This window comes from Rosa chinensis, chromosome 5 (genome assembly GCF_002994745.2).
Source record: "Rosa chinensis cultivar Old Blush chromosome 5, RchiOBHm-V2, whole genome shotgun sequence".
Taxonomy (NCBI): Eukaryota; Viridiplantae; Streptophyta; class Magnoliopsida; order Rosales; family Rosaceae; genus Rosa; species Rosa chinensis.
The window spans coordinates 22,692,810-22,719,473 of record NC_037092.1 but is presented as its reverse complement, the minus strand read 5'-3'; the positions used below and the strand labels follow the sequence as shown (position 1 = coordinate 22,719,473).

Below are 26,664 nucleotides of genomic sequence, written 5' to 3'. Positions count from 1 at the left end.
AGAAAAGCAATCTTGGTAGCTACTTCCTCATGCTAGAGACCGGAGAGTGTCAGTGACATGAAAGTATATTCAAAATGATGGGATCGTCATATTGAGTTGGGAATAGAATGAAAAGAGAGAGACTTGTAATGGGTTCACATTGCCTTGTGATCTCTCATATAAAGCAAAGCGTTGTAGACGCAGCTTTACTAGGTACAACATATGTAGAAGGCTATAGAAGAGACACTGATGAAGGGAGCAACAACCCGAAGGGAAATTTACAAAACTGAATACAGCAGAACTTGGCGTAAAGTACACATCCACCAAAAATCTCTAGAGAAGATAGGTGTAATGAGCAAAATCAGAACTTCAGAGAAGTTCCATCCCGAGTTCCAGTAGCTAGGAAGATTGACAGGAAAATTGTTACTCATTGTCACTTTCCTACGAATTTGCAGCAAAACATAGACACACATGGGCAGAAAAGAAAACAAAAAACAGACAGTGTTATAGCTCCTGTAATGCTCACCCGGTCACTCACTGATGCCATGAAATTCCTTGTCATTATATTTATTTACATGAATAGTCATAAAAAGAACTCTTGGTCACTTGTACTCTGAAGCTAAATTGATTAACTAGGCCAGTCCGAAACAAGTCTAGCTAGAAATTATATCTATCCTTTGAGTAGTTCTTGCTGTGTAATTAGTCCTTTACCTCTACACACAGTATAAGCAGTAATAAAAAGTTTTTACTGCAAACAATATTTGATTTGCAAAACCATATATGTTCAATTAGCAATAACTTTCTGTGTGTAGATTTGTACTCACCCTGATTTAGAGGAAGAAGAAAACTTTGGAACTAACAGATCCAAACCCCATAAAAGCACAAATCAGAATCTACATCCACAAACCCAATACTTCCCTAACAAAATATGCTAAGCATACCAAGTATTTGGACTTGTTTTATAGTAGGTTCCAGAACTCGTAAAACATTTTCTAAAAATAATTGAAACGTAAGCCAAAAGAAATAAAAAATCTAACGTAGGGAATTCAAAAATTTACATCAGTTTCCTACCGAGCATTAGCCATCCAAACTAGTTTTAAACCGTAAAACCAACTGAATCTGTAACTAAGAAGTTCCATCCATTCAAATTGTTCATAAGCTGAAATAAGTTTAGTCCAATGGTCAAAGAACTACTCAAGATACAGGGAAGAAAAAGGAACATATGACACCAAAGATGTCTAAAGCCAAAGCAAGTCAAGGATGTTAATCATAATCACTGGCTCACTATCCTAAATATGCAGTAGCAAAAAAGGTACATGGTGATAGGCAATGCAGATATTTAGATCAGTAGCCAACAAGCCATTACTACTTGATTGTATTTTTACCTCAGTACGATATAGCATTGGCTTGGCCAAGTAAGAGAATACTCTCTACAAAATAATCCATGAAGTAGTACGCTGCACGAATGCCATAATCTTTTACTCGACCAGTCCTACAATCCACAGTATGCAAATTTCCATTATATCTTTCAAACATGAGATCTTCACGCCTACAATACAACAATTGATCATGCATATACAGATATCCCTCCTGCCGTAGGGTTAACTTAGTCCATGATTCCGCCACACCATACTCTTTCATCACCCAAATGTTGAAGTCAAATGATGGCCTTGGGGAAAGCCTGTCGAGCATATACAAGGCGAGGCAGTCCCCATGTTTTGAAACCCAGCATGTCTATTCCCTCAAAGCTTCAGGTACCTCTATCTTGCAAAACACTTCACTGACCATATCAAATGACATAATGCAGTTGCCCCTGTTTCCCCAGGGGCGATACATTCCACCAGACCAATGTGGAGAGCCATTGACATGCCCGTGCAATATTATGCATACCAGGAGGCACAAAATCTACAGGAGTAGCAGCTGCACTCAGACTCTTCTAGGTGCCCCTAGCTAGCGAGTAAATCTCACCTCGAGTTTCCATCGTCTTTGTGAAATCATCCCAAACTATCTTAATTATCAACACCTTATAGTCATTGGTACGCGAATCGTAACCAAAAGCATATCTTTGTCTACTAGATGGTGGGCTAGGCAAAATCACAATCTTTCTAATAGATGGGTTCCAAATTAAAACGGGAGAATCAACATAACTGTCAGGAGCAAGACATACGAGACCGTTACAAGTCCCAATGACAAAGAGACTCTGAGCTGAAACATTTCTTCCTCTATAAACAATAGTTCCAATGTTGTAAGTAATAGGGTTTATAAGCTTGCACTCACCAAAAACAGGGTCATCCCAGAGCAAAGCGTAAGACTTGCTACTCATCTCCGGGTACGAGGAGAACGCGTTTAGTAGAAGGAGGCAAGCGTCGTTGTCTTAGATCGTGCGGCTGAGGTGGAGATGAATGAAGGTGGAGGACTTGATAAGAGACATCCATGACTTGCAAACTGCGGTGCATTTCATCAAACACTTGGTAGGCAACCTGAGAAGGATCTTTTCTATGATTGGTTCCGGAAAATAGTCCGACATTGCTCCTCTTCGCTCTTAATCCTGTTCTGAAATTTTCACAGAGACGTAAGGGTTTTGGGGGGTTTATAAAATACTCAAGAGACCAAGTAAAAGCACCTTTGGGTGCGTGCTAGTCAAATAGAACAAGATTGAGAATGAATATTTCTAATATATTATTACACCCATTCTGTGGTGTATATAAATAGATTACAATCGTACTACAACGTACTACAACTATTGTGTACTACTGTACTACACAACATATACAAGGTAAGTAGTTACAACAATATATTCCCTTGTAGTCTATTCCTAATAGGGAATGATGACTCACACTAACACTCCCCCTCAAGTTGGTGCATATACATCAACCATGCCCAACTTTCTTAGTGAGTCATAAAACGCCTTCTGGAAACTCCTTTGGTAAGTACATCTGCAAGTTGCTCTTCAGTTAGAACAAAAGGAAAGCTAATAATTTTGGCATCTAGCTTCTCCTTTATAAAGTGACGATCAACCTCCACATGCTTAGTACAATCATGTTGTATTGGATTCTGTGATATGTCAATAGCTGCCTTGTTGTCACAATACAACTGCATGGAATTTTTGAGTTTGAAACCCAGATCACGTAACAGATTTCTCAGCCACAACAATTCACACACTCCGTGAGCCATACCTCTATACTCGGCCTCAGCACTAGAATGTGCCACAACTTTCTGTTTCTTACTCTTCCATGTAACCCAATTACCTCCCACAAAGGTAAAGTAACCTGATGTCGACCTCCTGTCTGTGATATTTCCAGCCCAATCTGCATCTGTGAAGCCACAAACCTCAAGAATGTTATTTTGTTTAGAAAATAGTACTCCCCTTCCTGGAGCTGACTTCAAGTACTTCAAAATTCGCATAACAGCATCCATGTGACTCTCACTCGGATTATGCATGAACTGACTCACCACACTCACTACAAATACAACGTCTGGTCTAGTATGAGCCAAATAAATCAAGCGCCTAACTAACGTCTGATAGCGAGCTCGATCAGTAGGTACCTGATCTGGATACTCAGCTAAACAATGGTTCTGCTCAATAGGTCTGCAATCCAACAAACTTGTCTCTGTCTGCAAGTCAAGAACATACTTCCTCTGGCACATATAGATTCCTTCTCTTCCCTTGGCTACCTCAATTCCTAAGAAGTACTTAAGCTCACCCAAGTCCTTCATCTCAAACTCAGAGGCTAGCTGTCTCTGCAGTCTATCCATCTCAACAGTATCATTACCAGTGATTACCATATCATCCACATAAATAATTAGAGCTGTTACCTTCCCTTGTTGATGCTTGAGAAACAAGGTATGGTCTGAGTTGCTCTACCTATAACCAACCTTCCGCATGAACTGTGAAAATCTTCCAAACCAAGCATGAGGTGACTGTTTGAAACCATACAGAGATTTTCTCAATTTGCATACAAACTCACCAGGAGAAGCAACTACATACCCTGGTGGAAGGTTCATGTACACTTCCTCGGCTAACTCTCCATGAAGAAATGCATTCTTGACATCAAACTGTCGGAGTGGCCAGTTTAAACTAGCAGCGAACGAGAGCTGAACCAGAATAGTATTCATCTTGGCAACAGGAGCAAAAGTTTCATCATAGTCTATACCGTACGTCTGAGTAAATCCCTTTGCTACAAGACGTGCTTTGTATCGATTCACTGATCCATCTGCATTATGCTTCACGGTAAACACCCAATGATAACCTACAGCCTTCTTGCCTTGTGGTGGAGGCACAAGTTGCCAAGTATTGTTCTTCTGCAACGCCTCCATCTCTTCATCCATAGCCTTCCTCCACTTTGGATCCCCCAATGCATCCTGCACTTTGTTAGGTATTGATACAGCAGCTATTTGATTCACAAATGATTCATATGACTTAGACAACCTCCTAGTGGACATATAGTTGGCTACTGGGTATTTTGATTTGGCAGTAAGAGTAGGTTCATATCTTTTGACTGATTGACCTCGATGGTCCTATATGGTAACACATATTGCTCAACATTAGACTCACTACTACTAGTATCAGTGGATGGACATACCTCAAATGGGTGATCTTCAGTACCAGGAAGCTGTGGGTCAGGGGTAGAAGCGATGGCAGGAGGGGCAGTTGTGTCTTCAACCTCATTCTGAGTGATGGAAACTGGTGCTTCTGCTGCTGGAGGCGACGAGCTAATAGTCTCAACCGGATCAGTCAAAATACCTCCTGGCTGTATGGCTTCTCCTTCTCCTTCTGATTCCTCCCTCTCTCCATGATATAGCTCTTCAAAATATGAATTCTCCCCCTGAAGAGCTATATCTGAAGAGGAGAAATAACTCATGTCTTCAAAGAAAGTAACATCCATAGTGACATAATACTTTCTGGTTGGTGGATGATAGCACTTGTACCCCTTCTGATAGCCTCCGTAGCCAACAAACACACACTTAAGGGCCCGGGCATCCAACTTAGACCTCTAATTTTTTGGTACATGAACAAAAGCAACACAACCAAAGACACGAGCTGGAAGATTATGAAATGATGGTAAGGAGACATGAGAGGCGAGAACCTCAAATGGAATTTTTCCCTGAAGGACAGTGGATGGAGGACGATTGATAAGATGAGAGGAAGCATGTATAGCATCGCCCCAAAGATACTGAGGCATATGAGCACTAAAAAGAAGGGCACGAGCCATATCAAGTAAATGACGGTTTTTCCTTTCGGACACTCCATTCTATTTTGGTGTTTGCGGACACGTGGTTTGGTGAATCATCCCATGGGTTTTAAAAAACTCTTGGAACACATGGTTAACATACTTCCCCCCATTGTCAGAACGAAGGACTTTAATGGTGCTATGATATTGTGTTTGAACAAGATTACGAAATGTTTGAAAAACAGGGAAGACTTCATCTTTGGTTTTAAGAAGAGCAACCCATGACAATCTCGTACAATCATCAATAAACAACACAAAGTATCACATACCAGATACAGTGGGCTCTCTAGAAGGTCCCCAAACATAAGAATGAATCAACTCAAAAGGAATAACACTTTTATTAGAAACATAAGGAGAATAAGTAGTATGATGACTCTTGGCCAAAACACATGTTTTACAATATAAAATTGACTCATCCACACGACCACACCAATAAACAGAGTAGACATGGCTTTTTCATAAGACTAAAAGATGGATGCCCTAAACGGCGATGCCACAACCAAATTTCACTTAACTTATCAGAATTCGAAGTCAAAGCAGCTCGGGACTGTGCTCCTGGTTTCTCTCCTGCGTATGTCTGATCCAGATGGAACAACCTGCCCCTCAGATACCCCGACCGACTATCTCCCTGGTGAGAAGATCCTGAAAAATCACATACATAGGATAAAATGTTACAGAGCATTTAGACTCAGTGTTCAACTGTGGGACAGATATCAAGTGATGAGATAAGTCAGGCACATATAACACATTATGAAGTTCTAAAGTTGGAGTAATACGCACTGACCCTGACCCTAACATAGGAAAAGCCTCGCTATTGGCATTGGTTACATAGTACACTTGTGGGGAAGACAATTCAATAAAATATGATTTGTCATAAGTCATATGATCGGAGGCACCAGAATCAATAATAAATGTATTAGAACCAACAAAGTTAGAAACCTTTAAAGCCATACCAATTTTACCTCGACCAGCTATAGAGGCTGTAGGAGTAGCTCCACCTGCTGTATGATGATCTTAGCCAGCCACTCCATAGAAATCTGGTTCTTAGACCAATTGAACAGCAGCTGCTTTCACCTTAGGACGATAACCTTGCTTTTTAGGTTTAAGGTGTGGGTTCAACTTCCAACAAGTCTCCCGAACATGCCCAAGATCGTTGCAATAAGAACATTGAGGGCGAGGGCGATTGGTGAAGCCTTGTGGGAAACCTTGCTGATGATGTGGGGTTGAACTCTGCTGCTGAAGGAAAGGTGTCAGTGACTTGGCCTGAATGGCTAGGCTAGATACTTCAACCTGTGCATGTTTGACACTTTCCTACTGAGACTCATCCTTGCGGATGTATGTAAAAATTATGTTCAAACTAGGAGGGTCTGTCATTCTGAGCAATTCTCCCTTGGCACTGCTATGCTTCTCATCAAGTCCTCTCAGGAATACATGAACCCTTTCTAGCTCCTTCTCCTTCTGGTACCACACAAGATCTTCCTGATTCTTGATCTTGTAAGGACGCTTCTGATCAATTTCAGCCCATACATTCTTCAGCTTGGTGAAATACACAGCTACTGGTTGCCCATTCTGTTGCATACTGGCAGCTTTACACATCAATTCATGAACCTGTATAAAATCAGACTCATTTGTATATAGGTCCCCCAATGTCTTCCATATAGCTTCAGCAGTCTCACACTCTTCCACTAATTGTAGCACATCTTCAGACATGGCTTTGAATAAAATTGCCATCACAGATCCATCACCATCCTCCCACTTAGTATAGGCATCCACATCCTCCTCACTAGGTGCTTTGGTTGTTCCTGTCACATGCCCCATCTTGTGTATGCCACGAAGGTGGATAGACATAATCTTCTTCCATGTCCGAAAGTTGGTCCCATTGAGTTTCGTACCCCCAAAAGAACCACCGTCTGAACTTCGGACAGCACCTCAACCTTTTGGAACTCATTGATCTTGGAACTCTGGCTTTCAATTTCATCACTACCCATCACAACAATATAGTAGTAAAAGCACAGAGTATGCAGCAGAAATAATAAAAGAAAAACTCCAATAATAATAACAAAATCGTGTAGCAACCCTTTCTCCTTTTTTTTTTTTTTTGAACCTGTTTGTTCGGGTTGACTAGTCTGTGACGGTGACTTGTGATGCTGGTCTGAGCAGAGTAGCGTCGGGAACTGGGCAACAAGTGAAAGCCGACCGGTCTGAAGAACCGATCAGATGAGGAGATGGGATTGAAGCGCGTGCGCGAACTGACGAGGAGATAGTACCCGGTCTAGTGGATTGACGGCGCACGAACTAAGGTCTGGTAGATTGACGCGTGCGAGCTGATGAGAAGATGAGACTCTGTCTGGTGAAGCCGATCTGGAATTCTGGAGGAATGGAAGAGGGACGACACCGGTCTGGTAGGTGAGGGATGACTCCGGTCTAGTGAACAGGGCGACTCCGATCTGGTGAAAAAGGACAACTCCGATCTGGGCAGATGAAGGATGGCGCTGCTTCAGAGAAATAAACAGATGACGACAAAGATGATCTTGAAAGGATGAAGGCTGATGTCGGTTGGAGATAGAACCCTAACAAATGGGGTTCTAAACTTTTTCCTCTAATTAAGAGAAAAATAAAGAAAGAACAAAGAGACAAAGTCCTTGTCGGATCTTTGCTCTGATACCAAGTCAAATAGAACAAGATTGAGAATGAATATTTCTGATATATTATTACACTCATTCTGTGGTGTATATAAACAGATTATAATCGTACTACAACTATTGTGTACTACTGTACTACACAACATATACAAGGTAAGTAGTTACAACAATATATTCCCTTGTAGTCTCTTCCTAATAGGGAACGATGACTCACACTAACAGTGCTGACCAAAAGAGAGAATGGAAACTGAAAAAGACAAGTAAAATGGGGAACAGATCACAATTTACAGCGTAAAACCAATATTTCTATGGAAAATACTGCCAAGCATACCAAGTATTTGTACTAGTTTAACACTAAACATACACAAGAACTCTCAGATCTTCTAAAATGTAACAAAGCAATTAATGCCAAAACAAGAATTCAAAAACTCCCATAAAAGATCATGTCAAGCCTATTTGTAACTATTTTCAAAGCGCAAAACCAGCTGAGATATCTGTAACTGCATTCTTCCAAAGTTTCATTGAAATTTAGAATAAGCTCAAGTAAGTTTATAATGATCAAAGATGGTCCTTGCAATGGTGAGACTATAGTCGTAGTAGCGTAATAGTGGCAACCTAGGGTCCTTTGTATCCTATAAAACAAAGGCAAAAAATCACAAATAGTCACTGAGTTATGACTCATTTGACACTTAACTCGCTGTATTTTCAACAATATCACTTAACTCACTCACTTTTACATCCGTCTTTCACTTAACTCACTGCCGCTAATTCTACCGTTAGAAGCCGTTAAAATTGAGGGTATATTTGTCAAAACACTTAAAAATACATTTTTAACTTAAAAAAAATTCTAAATTTATTAGATTTTTTTTCAATTTTTTTTTATTTCTGAAATTTCTAATAAAAAGGGATTTTATTTTAATTTAAGTATAATTTGAAAAAAAAAAATTTGTCTTTTTAAAATAAAATAAAAAGTTAGAAATGCATTTTTTTTAGTGTTTAGACAAATATACCCTCAATTTTAATGACTTTTAACTGTAGAATTAACGACAGTGAGTTAAGTGAAAGACGGATGTAAAAGTGAGTGAGTTAAGTGATATTGTTGAAAATACAGTGAGTTAAGTGTCGAATGGGTCATAACTCAGTGACTATTTGTGATATTTTCCCTAAAACAAATATATCCCTCTTCATAAGAGGGCTCTCACACCTTTTGCTCAAGGACCGTAGAAGTAGATATACAAATGTGATTCACTTCCCTAAGCACGGTCACCAATTCACTATTGTAGTAAATATCCACGAATGTCGATCATTATAGTTTTCATGAATGGTTATAAAATATTCTCATGTCACTCACTCGTTATAGTGACACGTCTGATATTTACAAATAATTTTTATTTGAGTATAATTGGAATATCGGATGTGACATATAGTTACCTCATGAGGTGATATGTGCAAGGGCAAAATTAGAACTCCATAAAAAACATCTCGTGAGTCGTGACTAGAGTCTTCTATTTTGCTATAGAAAATTCTTAGGTGGGGGTTTCCCCACCACGTGACTTTAGGGCCACCTAATTAGAAGAAAGGAAACCTTTCCTGTTTTCCAAAACTGTCCTTGCTCTTTAAAGTGCAATACCCAAAACACCCCCACTGCTGGACAGTGATTGGTCCGCCCCACCACATGTCCGTGCGGCTGCCCCACGTAAGATTCTCTCTTTTGCGATATATATATATATATATATATATATATATATATATATATAGGGAGAATTCCATAAATAGTCACTCAATTATGACTCATTCGACACTTTGGTCACTGAAGTTTCAAATATATCACTTTGGTCACTCAACTATTACACTATCAATCACTTAAGTCACCAAAAGAGTATTTTTTATAATTTCTTTTAATGAAAAAAATTAACAAAGTGACTTAAGTGATTGACAGTGTAATAGTTAAGTGACCAAAGTGATATATTTGAAACTTCAGTGACCAAAGTGTCGAATGAGTCATAATTGAGTGACTATTTGTGAAATTTTCCATATAAAATATATATATATATATACACACACACACACACTAGTAAAATGTACCCGCGCTTTGCTGTGGGAATTCCTCTTTTTCTTTTTTTTCACCCAAATCCAAAGCTGCTGATTAGTTTAGCAGAGTTTAGGAGTATATGGTTTGCATTTATATAGTGATACACATTAACACAATATTCGATTTGAAATTCTGCACAATTACAGTTCAGCTATTACATTATATTATATCTCAGCTGGAATCACAGTCCACCTATTACATTACATTACATTATATAGGGAGTGAAAATTATTACATTACATTTACATTTCAGCTGCACTGCATTCTATTTGACACAGTTCAAAAATGCTAGCTGCACAGTATTGCTAGCTGTGTTAATTGCAGCTCTACAAAAAAGGGACAGCTGCATAGTCAGGTTGATTGTCTTAGTTACAAACTTACAAAAAGAAAATTAAACATGAGTTAACATCCTGTTGGAACAACTGGAGTTGGTTGTCAAAACACTTTGTTCAAAAAGCAAAATCCTAGCAGTCCCAACTGTACAGCGTTCTCCAGTTGTTTCGCTGACTGTGCTTGTACACAAAACGTAGTCAACGCAGGTATGATGGAAGAAAATGAACCATAGCTATACAAAAGAGTGATTTGGATTCAGTTGGCTTTCTCTTGCTGAGATAGTTCCTTGCTTGTTGATGATGATGCTGACGATGGTGACACTGTTTCTCCGTGTTTGATTTGTTTGTCACTTCAAATGAAAAAAAATATAATTACAACAGTAGCGAGATAAGTTAAACTATAAATTACGACAGATTTATAAAATTTGTCACAAAGTTGTTTATAAGGAACAATAAGAAAGTACCTCAATTTCTAAGGAACAATAAGAAAGTACCTCAATTTCTGATTGATATTTACCTCTTGGCTTTTTTCTCAGTCTCTGTGATGAACAATGTTTTTCCACTTGTTTCAATGCCTCTCTTTTTTTCAGATGAAAGGCGCTCTGGTGTTGCAGTGCTTGGGTTTTGTTCTACCATTGACGCAGATGATTGTTGACTTGGGAAAACATTTTCAACCACCAGTTCACCATATTGATTGATTTGGATATGAAATAGATAGGTTTGGCCAACCATTTTCTTAATCTCTTTTGGTAACGTCTGCTCTGTTGGATATAGTCTTTTATTGACCAAATCCTGACAACTGATGCCGAACAACTGTTGTCCTTGCTTCCCCATCAGAATCACTGTTGCTTGATAATGATCATCATGAATTGTCACATAAACTTTGTAACTTTATTTAAAAAAAAAAAAAAAAAAGGGTTAATTTGCAGTGAAGTTAATTTCGCCTAAAGTTGTAATATTTTCATTAGCTATAGAATTAATATTAACGAATACAGTGGTAGGTTTGCCACGGTAGAGGCATTTGTGCATGGTGTTTAGGACAAAAAAATTCCCCACTGTCTTCTTTTACTTTGAGCACTTTAGAACAGCTCGGACAGCCTTTGTACTACCAGCCATCATATGTTGGGAACCAGAGAGTGGAAGCAGTGCAATACACTAAATGATTATGTGATGTAAAATGCAGATTTAGAAATAAATTTTTTTTCAGTGAAATAGATATATGCAATCACATGAAAATGTAAAGCAAGGTTGTTTTTTTCATACCACGTATGAATCTGGGTCCAGTCTATTCAGATCAAAGATCGATTTTGTCATTTGGTTCTTCAATTCTTCTGCTGTTGGTCGTTTGAATGGTACAGGAAGTATCTTGACTTTATCGCCACGTCTCGAAAATCTGCAATTTTTTTAGGTTGTTGTGTTAATATTTTTCAAAATCATTAGTAACTAATACAAAAGATAATAAAAGTATAGATCAATAATTTGAAGTGAAGAATACAACAATATTATAATAAAACGACTTACTCAGCTATGTATTCACTTGCTGCTGAATTGTGTGGATCGATGATCATGCAAGTATGATTTGTTGCTGTTGCTGTGACTCGCTCTGTAAATTGTAAAAGTAGCTAGGTACACATAATTGTGTTAATTTTAATGATGAATCATGTTTTTTTTTTTTTTTGTAATTGAGGCTTACCCAGATATTTGCCTATTATTAAACCTGTGAATACAGCGAGCACTGGTGGAGATTTTCTCTTCACACTTTCTATATCAAACTGTCTAGCAGCATGACCCCAAAAGGTGATTCTTAAATCCTCTCCTGTATTTTTTGAAAAACTCGTTTTTTAATTTTTTGACAGACTCCAATATATGTAATGCATAAAATAATTTGGAAATAAGGTACCTCAAGTTTTCTATGAAGACTTCGCATTTTGACTCCAGTTTTGTACCGTCCTTCACATTAACTTGATGCTCTGGTAGAATCGATTTTATGCAGCCATAAACATCTTGCATTGGAAAAAAAAAAAAGGAGGGAAAAAAACAAAGCATTGTTAATATGATTTAATTTTTAATTTAATGTATGAATGCAGAACTGGTTTATTCAGAGTTAATAAAGATACCTATAAGTACTTCTTGAGTGTTCACTTGTGCTCCCAACTGATTGAATTCAAGAACATGAAACAAATGCTCTGGTATCGGAGGGAAGGTATCCTTAACAACTTTAAATTTTGTTGATTCATCAAAACGGAGTTCTGCCTTATGATCAACTATTTTATATTTCGACACCAGCCGTGGTTTTCGCGTATAGAAGTCGGTAATCTCATATATCTGTCCTTGCATTTTTTTGCAGACGTAGAGATAATCAGATTCTTCAATTACATCGTGAATTGCATCTCCCTGCGCATGTTTAGGAAAGAAGAAAGTTATATATGAGTTTTGAAATGATTTAGAATAATCATAAATAATTTGTAAAGAGCTTGCCTCCTCGTCAATTAAGATGTAGTGAAGGCCATCACATATCTCAATTTTAAATCTCTTTGGCCTCCATATTCTGGATACACGAACCCTCACTTTGAAGACGGCCTGATAACCCTTTATCTCACGAACCAATGTAGGTTGAACGTTTTCTTCAAGCTGGAAATGAGAAGGAATACGCATTAAATTGTATTTAAAATTTAGACATCTTACTTGGAGTAAGTTAAGACACTGTCAATCATAGCAAAGTTGTGATAAAGAAGGAAAAGGTTATAAATCTGTTGGCAACATTGTTGAGAATATTCCAAAGAATTTAGTTGTGTAATCAAAAGGGGATATATGGGGTTGAAAAGAATTTACCATTTTGTTCTGATTTCCCACAGTTCACCTGCAACAGTGGATAAATGGGAATACCATGATAAGGTTAGTTGGTTAATTTACACAGCATCACAACTAAACAATGGTGTTGACAGGAATGAAGATTTGATGAAAAGCAAAGGTTAGCGACATAATTGAAAAGTGATAACTAATTGAATAAAATTAGTGCACAGTATGTTGTTACGAATTTTATTCTAATGAAATCTAAGGTACTTTTTAAAGTAGTTCATGTTCGAAAATGAATCCTTTGGTTGATCTGTAAGTAGGCCTTTTTTACAAAGATGGGAAAAACATAACATGGGAGTCTGAAAGTTCATATTGAAGGTATACAATATTATTAAAGTGTGAAAACTACTAAAACTAAAACCAAACTGTTAGACTTGAAACTGTTAATATGGTTTTTATTAGTAATTTTTAATCTTTAAAACCAAACTGTTAGGCTTCAAACTTTAGAATAAAATACAACAAAGGTAGAGGGCAAAGAGGGAACAACTAATCAGTACTGTATAGGAGTCAACTAATCAGTACTGAAAGAAAAACTAAATAAGAGTAGGTGAATCTAGCAGTTTGAATATAACAGTAATGTTGATATCCCAACAAAAGGAATTCAAATGAATTGAGGAGGGAGAATTTAAATTCTAGGAAAAGACAGATTTAATTACCTTATTGACAACCAAAGAAAGGAAGTTCTTTTTTTCTGTGTTTTGTCAATCACTGAAAAGGTACCCTCTGTTCGCACCAAAGTAGTTCAATTAGATGACAAAGGGATAGAGAGTATTCAGAAAGAAAGAGACCATATGATTTAATTAAGTGTTAAAAAAAAAATCGCAAAATGTTTAAAGCATTAAAAACCTTTAATCTGAAACGATAGAATCTTAATAGTCATGTTGATCACTACAAACCTTTAATCTCCAAATTCAATATGATAGCTTACATCCCAATTACTATTATCAACTGCGTTGATAATACTAAACCTTTCCCCAAGTTTGAAACAAAATTCCCTTAACATTACTATATCCTAAATTGTTTGTACTTGTAGTCTTGTATTCCCAAAGAAGGTGCATTTGATGATTTTAAATTGAAGAATCTACCCATTCCGGAAGAGCATACCACTATTTTTGGAAAATATCTATCATAGAAAAGAAAAACAAACAGTTATTTACACAAACAATAGAAACTCAGTAAACAGAACCCAAACAACTTGATTATGAAACGTAAACTATTACATCACAATGGATGAACAATCTAGATATCTCTTACCATAAAACACAGAAAAAACACACGTAAAACATAGAAACCCAAATAAATAAAAACTTATCCACATCAAAAACCATCAATTCAACTAACCAAGAACGCAAGATTTACTGACTTTGATCTTTCTTTTAAGCACAAACACCTCTAAAACATAGAAACTTAAATAACTTAAAACCTAACCACAACAGAAACCGCTAATTAAAATACCCACCTTCAATCAAAAGTTTTCTCTCCTCCTCTTCCGATTCCAAGAACGCAAGATCTAGTTGCTTCGGTCCTTCTTCCAAGCGAGAAAAAGATAGTACCACAGACTTTACGATTCCAGTCTCTTGTAAGAAAAACGACTCATCAAAGAGTGCAAAAGGTCAAAATTAACGTCATCTAAGCAGATAATAGAGTAAGACTTGAATAGAAGAGAAGAAGATGGACAAAACAACAAAGCTAAAACATTTTTATAATAGGTATTCGTCTATTTGACCTGGTCTTGCTGTAGCTCTATTGTCCGAGATCAGCACCCAAATCCAAGTGTCGGAGCTGTATACAAAAACCAAGATCAGTGATGAAATTGAATAAATTGTGAATCCAGTCACCGAGATTAAAGGAAAAGAATAGATGATAAAGACCAAAAACGAAAGCTCACCAAGCCTGATGTCAATTTTGATGAAAATGGTTGATGTTGGCTGAAAGTGGGTATTGACGCTCTCGAATTGGAATAGTATCTTTTATATATATCTAGCTAGCTATTGAGGGCAAAAACGTAATATGCCAAATTCAATCCCTCTATAGTATTAGTATTTTTTTTTTTTTTTTTTTTATGGTAATAGGTCAGCCCTTTCATTATAATTCAGCAAGCAGTACAAAAACGAAACACCCCTATGGGGTCGACAGAAAGAATCGTTCCTTAGAACCTCCTGAACCTCTATTCTAGAAGAATAAAACCCCAAAAAATCCCGAGTACACCCACATTTTAGTAAATTCACGCACTTTTATTCTAACAAAAACCTAGAAACCTCGAAGCTTACATAAAATGGTTCCAACTAAGGCACTAGTTCTTGCGACCCAAAACAAAAATTAAACAGCACTATGGGCCATAGAGACCCAATCCATCCAACCCCCTAGCAAAAGGGTAAGCCAGCTCGCTTGAAACCCTAGCCCAGTGTGCCCAACCCTAAGGGTCACAAACCAGGTCAAGGCCCAGGAAGCCCAACAGCACCGGGAGTAGGCCCAAAGAGTAGGGTACACCATAGCCCTAGTTCCTTGAGCCCACACGTGTTCTTCCACCCAACAAACACCATATGCGCTGTCGCCAATACCAGTCGAGGGGAACCCCTGGAAACCTCCATCCCCATAGCCGCCGTCACCATGGTTCACCGCCGATGAGACTGTACCATCTCCAAGACCGAAAGACACCCAAATCCGTTCCCATTCCGGATCACCTCGGACCAACTTCAGATCCATTCCGGTGCCTTCGCAAGCATTGAAGGAACCAGATCCTAGATCGGACTGAACCCGATCGGAGTCGCCCAGGACAACCTGAAGATCCTCCAAACTTTGATCGCTCCCCTGAACTGGTCGGGCCAACCCCACTCCTGCAACACCCTGACGCTGCAGCGAACCACCAGGGCTACCCAAATCAATTGTACAATCCTAATCACCGTCTGAAGTCTGACGACCCCGATCCAAAACCCAGACATGCCCATCCAACTCAGGCCAAACCAGATCCACGCCGTTAGAGCTCGGCCTCCGATCAACCATCCAAACAGCAACACTACCCTTCCAATCAGAAACCACATGGAGCCCACACCAAGGCGGCTCTCCGAGCAAGAACACAAAAGCAAAAACAAGAAAGGAACGATTAGCTACCAGACGAGCAATAGCCATGACCATCAAGATCTTGAAATCCTGAGAAATTTGTCGAAGGGGGAAAGCCAACGATAAACCCTAGCAGAGCACTAGGTCAAAATATTCTCTATCGATATTATCCTAGTCTTAATTAGAATAGGATTGTCTCTATAGTATTAGTATTGTTTATTGTTTGTCCGGATACAGAATATATATGGAATGCTGGAGCTGTTTGTCCGGATACAGAATCTAGAATTCTCGAGTTCCTTCATTTTGTCATGATTTGGCGACATCAATAGGATTATCACATGGTATTCTACCTTTAGGTGGAAGAGTCGGTGTTAGTTGTTGATGTTGGCTGAAAGTGGGTAATGACACTGATGGATGCTTCTCGAACTGGAATGGTACCGAAGAGGTTTTTTATATATCTTCAGCTATTGAGGGCAAAAACGTTATCCCAAATTCAATCCCTCTATAATACTATTTGTCCGGATATAGCATATGGAATTCTCCACTTCCTTCATTTTGTCTTGATTTGGCGACATCAACAGGATTATCACATGGTATTCTACCTTTAGGTGGAAAAGTCGGTGTCAGTTGTTGAAGAGTCGGTATCATTTAATAAGGATAAGCTAAAAATGTATAGAAGAGTCATAACAAAGTCAATTTGTATCGATTTCGGGTTGTTGTTCTTTTGAGGATTGGTGAGTAGAGAAGAAGATAAAATCGATCCACAGCAACACTGTTTGTCCCATCCCGGAATGTGGAAGCATCAGGATATTTCAATTTGTCTGGATTCGGCGACATTATCGAACGGATGTGTCTCTGTGTTTCACTTGTTGAGTTTTTCTCTATGTTGTTTTCAATTTCCTCTCTTGCGCATCTGATATGAATTTGTCTCTGTGGAGTCTTTCTCTCAGTTGACATCTACCTTATCTTATGTCGGCAATAGATGAGAATAGAAAGAAAGCAAGGACAGAATGGTAAATCCGATCACCACCTCAGCTCGGCTCCACTCAATACACCAACGGCTTGATCACAACAGAAAGAAAGCAAGGCAGAATTATTGGCTGGGCTCAAGCCGATACAAAACAGACTTGATGTCAGTGACAGTAGCTTTTGTGGTTGCCGGAGTTCGCCGGAGGTCGGCCGGAGACCCACCGGAGTTGACCGGAGGCCTCGCCAGAGAGGAGAGAGAATAAATGTTGATTTTGTACTCTAGTGGTAATTATGTAAATATATTGGTTTTTAATATCCAAAATAGAACATTTTTTTTAATCTAGTGGCTTTATGAAGGAAAAAACTAGTTGGGGTCTTATGGCTAAAAAAACATTCTAAGATGCACTTATATGTAATTAACCCTAGTATCTTTTATATATATCTAGCTAGCTATTGAGGGCAAAAACGTTATCCCAAATTCAATCCCTCTATAATACTATTTGTCCAGATATAGCATATGGAATTCTCCACCTCCTTCATTTTGTCTTGATTTGGCGACATCAACAAGATTATCACATGGTATTCTACCTTTAGGTGGAAGAGTCGGTGTCAGTTGTTGAAGAGTCGGTATCATTTAATAAGGATAAGCTAAAAATGTATAGAAGAGTCATAACAAAGTCAATTTGTATCGATTTCGGGTTGTTGTTCTTTTGAGGATTGGTGAGTAGAGAAGAAGATAAAATCGATCCACAACAACACTGTTTGTCCCATCCCGGAATGTGGAAGCATTAGGATATTTCAATTTGTCTGGATTCGGCGACATTATCGAACGGATGTGTCTCTGTGTTTCACTTGTTGAGTCTTTCTCTCTGTTGTTTTCAATTTCCTCTCTTGCGCATCTGATATGAATTTGTCTCTGTGGAGTCTTTCTCTCAGTTGACATCTACCTTATCTTATGTCGGCAATAGATAAGAATAGAAAGAAAGCAAGGACAGAATGGTAAATCCGATCACCACCTCAGCTCGGCTCCACTCAATACACCAACGGCTTGATCACAACAGAAAGAAAGCAAGGCAGAATTATTGGCTGGGCTCAAGCCGATACAAAACAGACGGCTTATGAACAGTAGGAACAGTAAACCCAACTTTAGTATATTTTTAGAATTAGAATAGAATTTAGAATATATTCTCAAAAAAAAAAAAAATAGAATTTAGAATATGACCGCATAGAATTACTGATCGTAAAAATTAGCGCCAGTCGTTTACTTTCACAAAACGATTATTTGACTGGAAAACCCAGTCATAAAACCCCGTCGTCCCTCCTCACTCTCTCTGAGACCCTTAGCTCGGAGCTCAGGCCACCACCACAACCCTCTTCTACTCCTCTCTCTGAAACCCTAGAATCATGTACGGCGGCGGTGAGTACACTCAAACCCTACCAAAACCTGCATTCTCTTAATTTCTCCTTCTCTCTATCTTCAATTTCAACTTCAATTCTCTTCTGTTTACTCCGGTTTCTTCTTTCGCTTGCAGATGAGGTGTCGGCCATCGTAATCGACCTCGGCTCCCACACTTGCAAGGCCGGCTATGCCGGCGAAGATGCGCCAAAGGCTGTTTTTCCATCGGTATGTGTTGTCTTTCCCCTCAACTGTTGATTTTAGCCTTGTTGAAGATTTAGGGTTACGGAGAAACTGTTTTGCTAGTCATATTCCTTTTGTAGGCACATTTAGTGTGAGTATTGTTTCGAAATTAGGTTTGTTGTTTAAGTATGACTGAGAATTTTCATGACCGATAGTGTGGCAGTTAGGACATTTGGAACCTGTTTTGTTGATTGATTAGTTGAAATTATAGGTCTATTAGTTGCATAATATGAGTTTATAAACATTAGATGGCCAGCCTTTCTAATTGAGCTACTCACAGTAGGATATGCAACCTGTAAAGTGTTCCCGGATTATCATGCTTGTGTGTCAATGTAGGATGTATTCTTCCCAGTTCTGTTCCGAGTTCCAACAATAAGAGATGTATAATGAATAATGCCAGATGAACTTGTAGGATTGTTCTGGCAGCTGTAGGCTAGAGGATTTCGAATGATGTTCAATTTTTCCTGTATATTATGCTTGTCGGGAAAGAGCAGCATTTACTGTTCCCAGATACTGTACTTGTGGTTTCTTTGCTTGTACACCATTCTTGCTTCCACTATTGGATTTTTAGAATGTCAAAAGTCAATTCTGTACTATGTTGTAATCTGTTAATTGATTATTTTTTACTAGTTCATATGTGCAATTAAACTTAAACTGATGGTGTATGTTTCTTTGTTAAGGTTGTTGGGTCAATTGATCAAATGGAAGTAGATGAAACTGAAAACTCTGGATCTGCTGATCCAAAAAGTGATTCTGACAAAACCAAGGGAAAACGGAAATTATATGTAGGATCTCAAGCTTTAGGATATCGTCGGGATCATATGGAGGTTAGTTTCTTAATTCTAAGATTTTCTCATTGGGGGTACAAATAAGATATTTTACTATAAGATTTTGATTATGTACTGCTGTTCTATCAGGTGCTGCCCCCCATAAAGGATGGAGTTGTTGTTGATTGGGATGCTGTGGAGGGTATATGGGACCATGCTTTTAGGTAACTGCTGTTGTATTGGTGTTTTCTAATGTTGATTAATGATTTGATATAAACATATGTAAGATAATGGCATGCTGAAGGTTAGCTTCTTTCTGCTACTGGGCTTATTTCCCTAATATAACAGATTTGTGTACCTTCACGACATGCCTTGAAAATTCATAGTCATTGTTTTAAGATAATGGGAAGGATGTACTTTCACCCAGACTCCCGGTTATTTGTCCATCTAGCCTAGTTTCCAATTATTAAAATTGTAATATATTATCATATACCTAACTGCTGGCTATTTTCTTCAGGGACTGCCTATTGGTTGATCCCAAAGAGCATCCAATGCTACTTGCAGAGCCATCTTTTAACTCCCAGCAACAGAGAGAAAGGTGATCTTTTATCGTTGGCTTACAACTGTGAATATCAATTTGATTCAAAAACCTCATGTGAATTACTTTTGTATTCTTTTGTGACAAAACGTTTCCCTCCTGATACTTCTATGCCTCTCAAAGATCACTTGTTAGTTTTTTCTTCTTTGAGTGTTTGCTTAGTTAGCTTTTTAGACAGACAATTTTCTTGAACAAAGAAAGTAATTTTATTGAACAAACATATTTCAGAATAGTTTCTGTTCCTTTTCACAAGTTCTATTCCATAGTGTACTCTTGGACTCTAAAGTTCTGTAATGATGACAAAATGAAACAATATTTCTTGTTGTGTATTCTGATGCCTTCATTAGTTCATTATGTTAAAGTACTATTGTTGGACACCTTAATTTTCCTTGGTTTTAACTTGTAATAATTGTGCCAACCCACTTGATAATTGTTTTTATATTTTTATTGTTGTTGTAAGTTATGACAATGTACCCTTAATTGCTTGCACTTTGTTCATGTCTTATGTATCAATTTTTGTATATTTAGATTACTATATTTTTGTGCCAAATGATTGAGTTTTGTTATGTACCTTACAGGACGGCAGAGCTCATGTTTGAAAAATACAAAGTTCCTGCTTTATTCATGGCTAAGAATGCTGTATGCCCCTTGTCCTTCTCAACCCTTTGGATTCCAACTTGCAGAACATGAATTACTTGCACAATCTGTAATATTTCTTGCTTTTGTTAGTGACTGGAATGTTTTATAATGCCAGGTTCTCACATCTTTTGCATCTGGCCGTGCTACCTCGTTGGTAGTTGACAGGTAAAAGATTTCAAAGAGTGACTATAACTAATGATGCACTCTACCTACGTATAATTGCATCACTCTTACAAATTCCCTTTTGCTTAGATAAGTCATTTGTATAATTTGGCATATTCATTCCATGATTGTTTTTGTTTTTGTTTGTTTGTTTGGTTTTTTTTTTTGTTTTTTTTAAGCTATTGCCTATTTGTATATAATATAGAATATCGATACTATGGTTATTTGCTTCCATTTTGACACGTCACGTATACATCCACTTATTATAGTGTTTTTCTTGTTGTCTTTACCCTTTAGTTGTAGAGTTCGTAGTCTGTTCTGATCTTGCCTGTATTGTAACTTTTATCTCTTTTTGATGAAAGTACGTTTCTTTATTAAAAAGTATTTCTTATAATTTAATGTTCATTTATTTAGTTTTTTCATTTATTGCTGAACACAAAACTAATGTATGTTATTACCATAATGACAAATTCTAGTGGCGGAGGATCAACTACAGTTGCTCCAGTTCATGATGGTTATGTTCTCCAAAAGGTATCTCATGTTCCAACCAAGATACATGACTCACCTTCTGAATGAGTTAATGTGTGTGTGTGTGTGTGTGTGTGTGTGTGTGTGTGTGTGTATATATATAATTTTTGTGCTTACATATCACAGTGCTAATTCTATGTGAGAAACTCTTTCGTGTTTAACTGTTTACTACACCTTACTTATCCACAGGAGTTTCTCATCTATGTGTGGTTTTTTTTTTCTTTTCTTTCCTTGTATGGATCAATATCTTACATAGCGTGAATCGTACATAGCATGAAATATATCTGAATATTGTACACAATATATATCCGGAAGAAGAGTTTGATCAAATATCCTACATTCTTACTTCATATAAGTCATCTTTTCCTTCATGAAAGTCAGGGATGTCAAATTAGGTACTTTTGTATCAGTGTTTTTATTTTCCTCCCTCTTAACTGCTGTGTAAATGTATTCAACGACTTAGTTTAATGTGAATCTTATTTGCTTCTGTATTCTTCATATATGTATATGTTGAAGTATTATATTGGGAATGAGGTATACTAATGTTGAATGAGGTTGGAAATAAAATAAAAAAATTCCACTTTGCAATAATTAGTTTTGACTTTCATGTTATTCTCCTTTTGATCTAGATGTCTAAAGATTGATTAAAAGAACAAAAAAGTTTGTGTCCAAATACCTTTGCCAACCTTCTGTCGAAAGAGAATTAGCAGATGTAAAAGAATGCTTGATGCTATGTTTTCGTATGCCTACCTCAGCCTTTGACACTTCTGTTCTTGTCTTTTCACAGGCTGTGTCATCCTCTCCTATTGGAGGAGAATTTCTTACTGATTGTTTGACGAAAAGTTTGGAAAGCAAAGGAATGACGGTGAGTGACTACCTGAATTTTGTTTTGAAAAGGAATTAATTGCTTGAAGTTGCATGGCTTTTTGTGCTTATTGTCTTATTTATTTGTAGATCAAACCCAGATATTCATTCAAGAGAAAGGAAACACGACCTGGAGAGTTTCAGGTATTTTTTGGGTTCATTAGTAGATTTATTCACAAATAGTTGAAGTTTAGTAGCAAGGTTGTCAGAATTTGAGTTGTCAGTTGTCATAACTTGTATTCATTTCAACTGTACTGATGTATGTACAGTAGTCGCAGGAAAGTCTAAATTGTATTATAAATAGTAGTTGCAGGGAAGTGTAAAGGCATGTTTAATAATAGTTACTGGAAAGTGTACAGGATTGTTAAGGCTAAATAATTCTTACAAGGAAGTATAAAGAACTAGTTATGGTTACAAGTATACAAAAGACTAACAGAAAGTTATAGCTAGTCAGAAAAATAAAAATACAGTGGTTTTGAAAACCATATAAAAGAGACCAAGTAATTTGGGTTTGCTGAGTAATTTATGGTTCCAAGAACATAATTGCCTTGGAGAATGGCACTGTAACCTGGATAATGTTCTTCCAGAATTTTCTGATTCAATTCTAATTGTAATTGGCATTCCCTTACAAGTGCCTCAGGAAGTTAGAGTAAGAGTAAATCAACTAAAAACCTATTTTTATACTCAAGCACCATCAGCATGCTTCCAGTCTCAAATTTAGATTGCTTTATTGCTTCATTTGCTTGTTTTGACATGTCATTTATTTCAATGTTGTAGGTTGTAGATGTTGATTTTCCAAACACCACAGAGAGCTACAAGCTCTATTCCAAGGTTTGTGATTGACCAGAATAGTTTGTATTAAGATTTCATGTTAGTTTCCATTTATTCGGAATGATCTCTTGTGGCAGAGGATAATTGCTAGTGATATCAAGGAATGTGTGTGCAGAGCGCCTGACACTCCATATGATGGTTTGTTATTCTTATAATCTCTCATAACAGAATTAAAATCATAACTTGTAATGGTTTTGGACTATACCATATCCATCCTGTTACTGATTACCCTTAAGATTGTTATTGTTCATGCCATTTTTCTTTTCAATTGGCTTGTGTTTGTTATTTTTGTGACTGGGCTTATCAATTCTTGATATTCTGAAGGGCATGTCTTCTCACTTTTTCCGAAAATGATTACCTTGATTATTGCCTGTATATAATCACCTCATATTGTTCTGTAAGGTCCTCCTGCAAATCTATTGAAGTGTCAAGATAAGTAGTCTACTTACGGAGTGATGAGAGAATTTAGTTCTTTGACAACTTAATTAGTTGGAATTTTTGGTTGTCTGGTAGCATGAATAGCTTATTTGTATGACAACTTGATTGGAGTTTTTTGATGTCTCTAAGCATAGCAAGTCTCAAGTTTCACATTTACATGCTCTAATCTAGCTTGTCTTTCTGTTTCCTATCACAAAATAAGTCGAGTCAGTTGTTTTCAAATAGATCATAGCTTTATTAAGCTTTTATCTTCATGCTCTGCATATGTTGAATTAACAAAATATCTTTTGTTTCAGAAAGCTCATATTCAAACATTCCAATGACCCCATATGAGCTTCCTGATGGCCAGTGAGTCTTATTCTTCTTTAAAATCTTTATATGTTTTTGAGGTTGTTGTCATCAACACTCCCAAAAAGTCAATTTACACTAGAAAGTCAACATTCTGTGAGGTGCATACACTCATAAAGCGTAAAAGAGTGTAGATTGACTTTGAGAGTGTTTATGACAAATTGACTTTGAGAGTGTTTATGACAAATTAACAATTCCCTTTCTTTACTTGTTGATGGGGTTACAGTTTTCCTCTCATTTAGTTGCTTTATCCATGGTGCACCTCATTAGGTGGTGACTCCCTTATAACATACAGATTGTATACTGTTGAATCAGTTTGATCTTCTTTTTTTATATAAAGTTGCTTCTTATTCATGATGTAGGACAATTGAAATTGGATCTGATAGATTCAAGATCCCTGATGTACTGTTTAACCCATCCTTAGCTCAGGTAGATGCCAAAAGTTATTTTTTCCCCTCATTTAATCACGCTGTTATGTTGTTGTTGTTGGTGGTATTGGTTGGCTTTTAAGTCTCAATAGTTTTTAGACTTACTTATTTACTTTGCTTTTGTGAAACTGTCAGACAATTCCTGGTATGGAGAGTTTTGCAGAGATTGCTCCTTCTCTTCGTGGTTTACCTCAAATGGTAAGTGGATTCTTCTGCTGAGTTGTTTCTTCACTTGTCCCTTTTTTGTCGTTTGCTTTTCTTGGTCCCCTCATTTTGTTATCTCACAGTTAACTTATCTTGTTTGTTCTGTCCAGGTTATAGACAGCATTAACAAGTGTGACGTGGACATCCGTCGTGAATTATTTAGTAGTATACTGGTAAAAATGCATGAAATTACATTTTCCCCAACTATGAACAAAAATTAATAGCATAAATCAACATCTGGATGAAACAAAATATCTTTTGGTTGGATTTACCAATTGCAAATTTCTATGGGAAATCTGCAGACCTCCTGACTTGGTATCTTAACAAGAGTAAATGGGTTTCATCAATTTATCTCAAATTTCCCTCCTTGACATGCATCAGAGTTCAGACAATGATCTTGTTTCTTCTTTCATTTTGGTTATACAGCTTGCTGGTGGCACAGCATCGATGCAACAGTTAAAGGAACGCCTTGAGAAAGACTTGCTGGAGGTATAGCTGCAATGGATTTGATTCTTTTTTCCCACCAATGTTTGATTGTTGAATTTAGATTTCATTTAGTGTTGTGTTTAAACGATTTAAAGGTAATTGCTTCATGATCTCAAAAATTCTGAGTGAGATTTAAGTACTACATGATTTTGTGGTTTTACAATTGCCAAGAAACATGGTCTTTTCTTGGGGAAGCAAACTTTCTCCTTTTTATTAACCAAATGGAGGATCACGTAATCATTTGCATGATTACTTTGTTTTGACTCAAATAGCCACTCTTCTAAGGTGTAAAATGACGAACGAGTGTTGAAGAGTTAAACTGACTGCAACTGATTGAGTAATACTTAACATTCTCAAGTATTCATCAAGATGTCATTATTTTATCTGCAGGAATCTCCCCAAGCTGCTAGAGTTAAAGTATTGGCAAGTGGAAATGCAACAGAAAGGCGATTCAGGTAACATGCATTGTTTCTGGTCCTCCTTCCCCCTCTTTGCGAATTATGTCACACAAAGATCTATACAATCTGGCAGTGAGTCTTTAACTATTGAACGAGCTGAGTGATCAATCATTAATCACTAATTGCCTCTTTTATACTTCCAAAGAAAGCTAATGGAACCTGGTTATCCTGAAATTTGTTCTAGGCTAATATGCTGGGACTTTGTGAAGTTTGTCTGTTTGTAATTTGAACTCTTTCACATCTCTCATGTTGAATACAAAACATATGTTCTCTGGATAATGCCATCAATCTGTACAAGATATTGAGCTTCCAACCGGGGAATCCTTGATATGGAACGGAGATTCTCTACTTTGTGCAGGTCCTCTTCCCCTGACTTCATGTTGTTTAATTTTGCAGTGTTTGGATAGGTGGCAGTATATTGGCTTCTCTTGGTTCATTCCAGCAGATGTGGTTCTCCAAGGCTGAGTAAGTTCCATGAAGTCTAGTTTCTTTTTAGTTCTATTGTATTAATGCACATACTTAATTTATTAGAAGGCATGATTAAAAACTCATGCAGACTGTTCAGCTTGTATTGATTTTTGAGTTCTTGTGATGGCATTTGACAGGTACGAGGAGCATGGGGCTTCTTATGTACAAAGAAAGTGCCCTTGATTTGTTATCTTGGGAACAACTGCAAATAGAAAAGGTTTGAGCATGTGGGCTTCTTACTTTCAGAGTTTTTATACATATATACAAATTATAAACGTAAAATTACTTTTCTACTTTCAGGTCTCGGTTGTGCTCCATCTAATGGACATTTTCCAAAGTTGTCAAAGCTTTGAGCCTGTATCCAGTTAGAGACGGATAGTGCTTTGATTTTTATTAACCGACTCTGATATACCGTAGCATATATAGCTTATTGATTAGGGATTATTGTGGTGCTTATTGTTCAACTAGTTTTAAATACCGAGACCATGCACCAACCTTACTGCTCCCACCTAGCTGTTTTCATATGAACTCTCCTCAGGTTTTAGTGTCTGGATACATTGTTGGTTATTTCCATGTTTAGAATCCCTCAACTCTTCAGTTCTTCTCTATCTTGGGTTTGAATGTTAGCGGTTGTTTAAAATGATA

The 26,664-nt window shown here is 37.3% G+C and overlaps 1 protein-coding gene and 2 long non-coding RNA genes across 5 annotated transcripts; 1 reads left to right on the top strand and 2 right to left on the bottom strand.

Annotated features, from left to right (window-relative positions):
• Window positions 1-10,112: 10,112 nt before the first annotated feature.
• Window positions 10,113-12,666, bottom strand: LOC112201908. Of its 3 annotated transcripts, none has more exons than XR_005810928.1 (7): window positions 12,394-12,666; window positions 12,177-12,279; window positions 11,970-12,092; window positions 11,798-11,879; window positions 11,540-11,669; window positions 10,794-11,165; window positions 10,113-10,626 (listed from the first exon to the last, which is right to left on the bottom strand). It is a non-coding gene; the product is annotated as an uncharacterized LOC112201908 (long non-coding RNA). The 3 variants fall into 3 exon arrangements; XR_002936946.2 differs by having other exon boundaries at window positions 10,794-11,124; XR_002936947.2 differs by having other exon boundaries at window positions 10,794-11,118.
• A 93-nt stretch (window positions 12,667-12,759) lies between these two features.
• LOC112201909 lies at window positions 12,760-16,482 on the bottom strand. Its single transcript, XR_002936950.2, has 5 exons — window positions 15,021-16,482; window positions 14,592-14,914; window positions 13,789-13,855; window positions 13,109-13,136; window positions 12,760-12,907 (listed from the first exon to the last, which is right to left on the bottom strand). It is a non-coding gene; the product is annotated as an uncharacterized LOC112201909 (long non-coding RNA).
• A 1,939-nt stretch (window positions 16,483-18,421) lies between these two features.
• Window positions 18,422-26,616, top strand: LOC112166001 (actin-related protein 4). The gene is made up of 21 exons (XM_024302742.2): window positions 18,422-18,578; window positions 18,694-18,785; window positions 19,481-19,627; window positions 19,718-19,791; window positions 20,085-20,165; window positions 20,744-20,804; window positions 20,920-20,969; window positions 21,443-21,497; window positions 22,282-22,359; window positions 22,449-22,502; window positions 23,136-23,189; window positions 23,267-23,327; window positions 23,924-23,975; window positions 24,338-24,404; window positions 24,539-24,601; window positions 24,718-24,780; window positions 25,034-25,096; window positions 25,484-25,548; window positions 25,948-26,016; window positions 26,157-26,236; window positions 26,320-26,616. The coding sequence occupies exons 1-20, from the start codon at window positions 18,566-18,568 to the stop codon at window positions 26,200-26,202; spliced, it is 1,308 nt and encodes a 435-aa protein (XP_024158510.1). The 5' UTR covers window positions 18,422-18,565; the 3' UTR covers window positions 26,203-26,236; window positions 26,320-26,616.
• Window positions 26,617-26,664: the final 48 nt, after the last annotated feature.

What these genes read in the sequence shown, in the direction of transcription:
- LOC112166001 (XM_024302742.2), top strand. An exon ending in TATGAGCTTCCTGATGGCCA is followed by an intron (nt 23,976 to 24,337) that starts GTGAGTCTTATT and finishes TTCATGATGTAG; the next exon opens with GACAATTGAAATTGGATCTG. An exon ending in TTCGTGGTTTACCTCAAATG is followed by an intron (nt 24,602 to 24,717) that starts GTAAGTGGATTC and finishes TGTTCTGTCCAG; the next exon opens with GTTATAGACAGCATTAACAA.